This window comes from Arachis duranensis, chromosome 7, assembly GCF_000817695.3.
Source record: "Arachis duranensis cultivar V14167 chromosome 7, aradu.V14167.gnm2.J7QH, whole genome shotgun sequence".
Lineage (NCBI taxonomy): Eukaryota > Viridiplantae > Streptophyta > Magnoliopsida > Fabales > Fabaceae > Arachis > Arachis duranensis.
In genome coordinates, this window is record NC_029778.3 from 21,533,864 (window position 1) to 21,541,680 (window position 7,817).

A 7,817-nucleotide genomic window follows, 5' to 3' on the forward strand; every position below is an offset into this window, starting at 1 on the left:
TTTTTCTGGCGTTTAACTCCAGACAGCAGCATGAACTTGGCGTTCAACGCCAAGTTACGTCGTCATTCTTCGAATAAAGTATGGACTATTATATATTGCTGGAAAGATCTGGATGTCTACTTTCCAACGCCGTTGAGAGCGCGCCAATTGGAGTTCTGTAGCTCTAGAAAATCCATTTCGAGTGCAGGGAGGTCAGATTCCAACAGCATCAGCAGTCCTTTTGTCAGCCTTCTTCAGAGTTTTGCTCAAGTCCCTCAATTTCAGCCAGAATTTACCTGAAATCACAGAAAAACACACAAACTCATAGTAAAGTCCAGAAATGTGAATTTAACATAAAAACTAATGAAAACATCCCTAAAAGTAGCTCAAACTTACTAAAAACTATCTAAAAACAATGCCAAAAAGCGTATAAATTATCCGCTCATCAATTACCAAATATTAACATAATTACACATTCCAACCAATCCTATGGTCGTCTAGCCTAAGTTTTCACATGACATTATATATTATCTATGAGAAACCAAAACATACCTTGGATGATTTTTTCCTAAGCCAAAATCACCTCCATTCTACCGTTCCTCAAGTGTCCACATCCCCAAAGCCTCTCCAAATGGAATTCCAGCTTCCAAGGTTCAATCTCCAACTTTTAATACTGCCAATGGACCTTAATTCAACATAATTTAATCTATTTCCACAACATGTCACCACAATAAACATCAAAACTTACTAATTCAATAATCCATAAGGAGTTTGAGAATTTTTACCTTCCTCAAGCATCAATAGAACCAAACCCAATCATTTTTTCAATCTAATTCAAACATAGAACATAAAAATCACATAATTTATCAAATTCAAAATCTCAAATTTTCAAATTCTAGGAGAGGAAGACTGAGTGATAAATTGATATTTTCTTATCAAATTGTTCAGTAGGTTTCGTAGAGATCGACGCAGTGATCGCGTGGTCACAAACGGTGTGGCGATCGGAACTCTGGATTTGAAGTTATAGGAGATTGAGTGAGAGGTTAGGGTTTGAGCTCTTGCTCCTTCCCTTTCATGGAGTTTCAGCGTGTTTCCCTTTTGATTTGGGGAAGAAGAGCTGAACTTTATGTTTATATATTGGGCCACAAGCCCAGTTTGGGTTCGGTTTAATCGGTTTGGCCCGTTGGTCTAGTTTTGGGCCAAATTCTTTAAAATTAGTATTAAAATTCATACTTTTAATATTTCTACCTCTTTAGACTAATAAAACTTAATTTGGTAATTTATTTGATTAATAAGTAAAATATTGGCTAATTACTCTTTAATTACGCGTGGTTTACAATTTACTCTATCTAATTCACAACTGCATTGCAAGTTAAATCGATTAAGCCAAGAGAGAAGCCAAGCATCATCATTTTCCTCAATTTTTTTATATTTTCTTGGTTAATTTTAGAAACTTCAGTATTCATTAAAGGGTCATTTTTTAACTTTAATATTGGATAGATGGTTGTATTTTGCTTTGTTATTGGAAGTTAGTCTGTTTTACTCAATTGTGCAAGTCACATTCAAAGAACTCAAAGAACTCAGAGGGTCAATTTTCATTCACATGAGACCAGACCCTCTGATTTGTGCACCCTCAAATCTGAACTTATCACTCTTAAAATTTGATTCTCAAATTTTAATTGAAATTTTGTCTAACCCCAAATCTAAGCCTCAGATTTGACTTTCACAACTAAAAAATAAAAAATCACCTCTATATTGAATTAAAATACCCCTAGCTTTTCCATGACTAACAATAACACAACAACAATTGCTATTACAAAAAAAATGAGCCTTCTAGCATACCATACCCTTTGAAGCTTATTTTTTTAGTAATGAATATTGTTATTGTGTTATCGTTAGTCATGGAAAACTTGGGTGTTTTAATTCAATATAAAGGTGATTTTTTTTTTGCAAAAATCAAATCTGAGGTCACATTGGGAGTTAGGAAAATTTTCAATTAAAATATGAGAGTCAGATTTCTAGAGTGATAAGTTCAAATTTGAGGGTGTACAAATTGAAGGGTTCGATTTGTAAGTAGTTAATTTTTTTTATTTTCACCGTAAGACAAATCGGTAGGTCAAACTTTAAAATAAAAAAAATTAAAATTCATTAAGAATTCATTAGGTTTAGCATGGAACGGTGTCGTTTTAAGGTTGCGTAAATTTGTTGTCCCAAAACCTTTCTGCCACTTCAACGTGGGACACTGTTACGACCATGTCAACATAGCAACATCCATGTCAGATATCTCCGTTACGTTTCACAATCTCAATTGGATAGAAGGATCCAAATGTCCTGGTTTTGTGAAAGATATCTGACAGTGGAGGCGTACCTACATTCACACTATCTTGATTTGTTGTTCTTAATCTTAATGTGTGATTCTTTAATTTTCTTCAACCAAAATCTACCAAATTCTTATTTTATGCTAAATAACAACTCTCTGATGGAGCCAGGGTTGCAAAGTGATTTTGGTATTTAGGAACCAAAAACTTGGAGTTCTATTTATACTTAGCTATTGGTTTTCATTAAACCCTAAAGGCCCAAGTAAAATAGAATCTGATTTTACTCTCATTTAAACCTAAATCAAAAGTAATAATGATTTATTCTATTTAACATTTATAACCATAAATGAGATTAACTATATATAAATCATATAATATGAAATAGCTAATGTGATTATAATTGATTATATGTATTGCCCACAAATAAATTAAAAATTATAATTTTCTAACAATATAGTGACTCATTTTGTGTACACATAAAACGATCAATAAACAATGATTGTTAATCAACAAATAACAATACATAAGAATGAAAAATAGTTATGTAATAGTAATTACTAAAAGCAAAATCATGTATTTGTTTTCTCAACTAGACTTATGTCGTTTTTGTCTTTTCCGTAGGCTTTTTCCTTCCAAATGTTTGAAACTTCTTCAAAGGTCAATCCTTTTGTCTCTGGCATGTAGATGATCACAAAAACAATTGCAACTACAGTGACTCCCAAGAGAATCATGAAACTCCCACCAAGCCCTATGGCATCAACTACTGAAAGAAAACTAATAGACATTATAACACTACAAATCCAATTCACAGTTGCAGACATGCCACCACATATTCCTCTATACTCTTCAGGATAAATCTCTGAGTTAACTGCCCATGGCACAGGACCCATACCAGGGGCAAAGAATATGATATACAAAGCCAAACCAACAATCGCAAGCCAAGCATATACTTGACTGGCATTGCCATGTCCTATAATAAAGCATGCCACAGAGAGGATGGTCAAGGCTATAGCCACACCTGATAAGCTACCAAGAGTAAGCTTTTTGCGGCCTGAAGCGTCGATAAGATAGATTCCAAGAATTGTGTCACCGGCATTCAAGCCAGAAACAATGAGGGACAAGAACAATGCAGCGTCGTTTGATTTGAACCCAGCTAATTGGATTATTATTGGACTATAATACATGACAATGCTAATACCGGTAAATTGTTGGAATGCTTGAAGTCCAGCCCCACATATAAACGCAACTCTAATTTCTTTAAGCTTGAACACATCACTGTAGTTAACTTTGACCTTATTTTTCTGTTCTTTCTCCAAGTGAAATTCGAGAATCTCAATCTCATCTTCTAAACGAGGTGATGGGTAAATCTTGGATAGAACATTAGCAGCTGCTTCTTTCTTATTCTGTAGGTTAAAGAAAAAAATTCACATACAAGAAGAATAACAATGAATTTGGAACATGTTTTACATGTATTGGCATGTATAGCCTTTACCTTAAAATAGAGCCATCTTGGGGATTCGGGGAGGAAGATCATAAAAACTAATTGGACCACTGCAGGTGATCCTGCAACTCCGAGCATCCAACGCCACGTACCCGGGACCTACATGCAAAAAATGATTTTATCAGGAAACTATTTTTACTAAAAAGTTAAATTGATAGGAGGAGGTGTATGAATGATTATATCTCTAATACATTTTTTTCTCAAAAATATATGGTGTGTTTACCTTAATTTTTACATATATAGTTCATTATTCTCTTTTTATTTGTCTTATATTAAATTCTTTCTTTTGGAGTCAACAAGATTTGAATTCTAGACCTTTAAATTATAGAAACTACGATACCATGTTGTAAAATTACTTCGCCCAAGAATTTAAGTTTAAAGAAAAAATACATAAATAATTATATCTCTAACAGATTTAGTTAGATATTATAAAATCATGATTGAGTATTTAACAAGAAAAACTGTTATTATTGTTGTTACACTTGTTATTAACAATCTAGTGGTGGTTAGCAAATTATGTACGCTTACCTTTGTCAAGGCATAATTGATGACAAATGAAAGAAATTGTCCACCAGTAATCATAAGAGCATTGAAGCCAACTAATCCTCCTCTTATTTCAGATGGTGATACTTCTGCAATATAAACAGGAGCAGTAACGGAAGCTGCACCAACACCAAGGCCAACCAAAAAACGGCCTATTATAATAACATAAGGATTTGGTGCAATGGCCATAATAAGTGATCCTACGGCAAAACAAAAATCTGCCACTACAATAGCCATCTTACGCCCTAAAACATCATTAATGTAACCGCTAATGGTAGCACCAAATATTGCACCAACCAAGGCCATAGCAACAATAAGTTCCTGCAAATATGAACACATAAATACACACAAACATATAAAACATAAAAATAAAAAATAAAGTCTATCGTTATTATTATGATGATTATGGGGGCTATCATATTTAAAAAAATTATTTGATAAAAAAAATTATTTTAAATTTTACAATATTTTACAAAAATTAAAGTTACTGTATAGATGCCATAACAAAAGATATCATATTATGCGCCTAAAACAAAAACTAACATTCATGTATAGGTTACTGAATTCTTCTTCTTCTTTTCCTTACATTTTTCATAATTTTCAATCTATTTCAAAAAGCCTAACATTGTTAAGTCATACTGGATGTCTTATTTTTTTTCACTTAGGTCGGTCTTGTATTTGTAAGATTTTTTTTTTTGGGACTTTATTTTAAGGTTATGTGGAGATGATATCGTGAATTATCAGATAATTTGACATGCTTGACTGAATAATCTAACAGTTTGTAATTATAGAAGTAGTTATATTTTTTTAATAAATGCTTAATTTTTTTGACATGTTTGACTAAATGATCTAACAATTTACTTATTACCTGAAGAAAATAACTATTCTTGACCTGCTCAAAATCCTCTTTTATATACAAGAGGGCACCTGATATCACACCTGCATTCATTTATCAATAAAAAAGAAACAAATAAGAGCAATTGTGTGGGTATATATTCCTAAAAGAAAAATATATTGAAAAAATTATAAAGTAGTCAATATTAATTGATTTTTTATTGAAAAATTAGTTTTTTTTAAACTTTTATTTTTGAAAAATTTAGAGTTTAAGATTAGAATTGAATAAAGAGTTTAATATTTAGGATTTAAAATTTAAAATTAAAAAAATTACTGAAATTAACTCTCTAATTGAACTCAAATACATATATACATACCAGTATCATAGCCGAATAAAAGACCTCCAATGCCAGCAGTAAGAGTAATTGCAACAATGTAAGAGTTTTGAAAAATTGATATTTTACGCTCAGGATGTTTTTCTAAGTAATTGAAGCTTCCTGCTCTCATAGAAATATTCATATCTGCTGCGACCATTTTAGTTTGTTTCTTGATTATCAACTATGGTTACACATACAAGATGAGACATCATTTTATAGAGAATAGAAATGTTTAGTTTGGTATTTCAGTTAGTTCTCTTTCACGAAAATTAGTTATATTTGAAGGCATTTTTTGTTTATTCTAGGTAAGACGGCTAAAAATCCATCACTTGCAACAATGTATAAATACAAAACAGTCAAAAATAAAACTGATTAAAGATATTTATAACTGTAATAGGAAAGACAACTCTTCTATTGTTATAGCATGAGGTAAAATTAAATAATGAAAGTAAGAAGAGGTTTAATTTGTTTTATTTACTTTTTTTGGTAATTACTTAAACAATTACAAGGATGTACTTGGATGGAAATATTAATGTATTTAGTTAAGGGATTTTTACATATTTAAAATTTAAAACTATCATATTTATTTATATATATATATTGCTCGTTTAAAAAACAAATTGATATATGTGTCCTATTTAATTTTATTTATAAATAAATCTCAGTAGCTAAATGAGAACATTTTTTATTTGAATATGCAAAAAACCCATGTGACTACGAAAGAAATTCAAATAATGAAAAATATTAAGTTCAGCCTACATATATAATTAAGTCTTGGAAAATATCTCATTAACTTACTAAATTGACTTATTTCAACATAACAAAAGATACAACAAAATTTCTTATTGGTCGATCGCGTCATCAAGTCCTATTATAACATGTTTATGTAATAATCTTTTTAATCTTTAGAAATGCTTGATAACTGCATTATTGATGCACAATTTATCCCTTACTTATTGTTATATTGAATTTATTTTAATTAAATTATTATAAATAATTAATGCTACTTTTCAGTTGGCTATGAAGTATACACATTTTTTTTATTTGTCGTATTCCTATGTCGGAGACATTTCATAAATACTCGTTCGACACTCATGTTTTCTGTATTTAATTATGTCTTGATAAAAAATAAAAAAAATTTTCGGACACGATTCAATACACTTAAATACCATTACGTGTCAATTTGTCAAGACTTATTCTTAACATACATTCTTAAAATGAGTTTAGAAATAATATATTTTATTAATTATTAAAACAAAATATATTTTAAATATTTATATAATTAAAAAATATTCAAAATAATTAAAAATTAATTTATATTTTAATATCAATAAAATATTAAAATATCATTACAATTTATATAAAAAATACTTTATACTTTATATATATATCGTATTCCCGTGTCTTATAGGAATTTTATATTTACTTGTTTGCGTGTCCTGTGTCGTGTTGTGTCCCGTATCCGCGTCAGTGTCTATGCATCATAACCAGTTGGTAATATCTTTTTCCAAAGCTAGTCATTTATTCATTTCATTAGATAAAATGAACCCCGCCGGGCCGGCCCACGTAACCCGCCAAAAAAGGCAGACTGGGCTGGGAAATTAGGACCGCCAAATAGCAAAAGCCCGTCTAACCCGCACCACTTAAACCGCAGGCTTTGGCGGGCCGGGGCGGGCTTCTCCGCCGGGCTTAGTATTTTTTATCAAGGGGTATTTTTACAATTTTTTTTGCCAAAATTCAACTTCTCCCAACCCAACTTACAAGAGAATGAAGATGAAAATTGAATGTTTTGGATTATGTTTATTTTTCTTTGCAGACATTATTTATAATTTTTTTTGAATTATGTTTATTTTGCTTTGAAGACAATACTTATAATTATGTTTTAGTTGAAAACTTAGTTTATAATTATATTTATTAGATATTTATAATTACAAAGTCTTTAATATTTGTGAGTATAAAAATTATAATTTTTTATACTTTTAGAAATTATAAATTTATTAAAATAATTATAAAATTATATATATTATTTAATAGTTAATAGTAAAAAAGAGAGAAAATTTGGCGGGTTTAGCCCGCCAACCCGCAGTTTAGGCGGGGCAGGATGGGTTTTAGGACCGCCTCACTAAGCGGGGTGGGGCGGTGTGGGCCAGCCCGCCAAAAGTCGGGCTTTCGGCATGGTGGGGCAGGGCGAGGTGGGGTGGGCTTCCCCACTTGCCACCCCTAAGTGTGCTATCATTTAATGTGTCATATCAACAAATTTTGACA

The 7,817-nt window shown here is 31.1% G+C and overlaps 1 protein-coding gene across 1 annotated transcript; it reads right to left on the bottom strand.

Moving 5' to 3' along the window:
- Nucleotides 1–2,866: 2,866 nt before the first annotated feature.
- On the bottom strand, nt 2,867–5,709 carry LOC107458219 (inositol transporter 1-like). Its single transcript, XM_052251537.1, has 5 exons — nt 5,553–5,709; nt 5,210–5,280; nt 4,327–4,662; nt 3,790–3,897; nt 2,867–3,700 (listed from the first exon to the last, which is right to left on the bottom strand). Exons 1-5 carry the CDS (start codon nt 5,707–5,709, stop codon nt 2,867–2,869), a joined length of 1,506 nt encoding a protein of 501 aa, XP_052107497.1.
- Between the last annotated feature and the right edge of the window lie 2,108 nt (nt 5,710–7,817).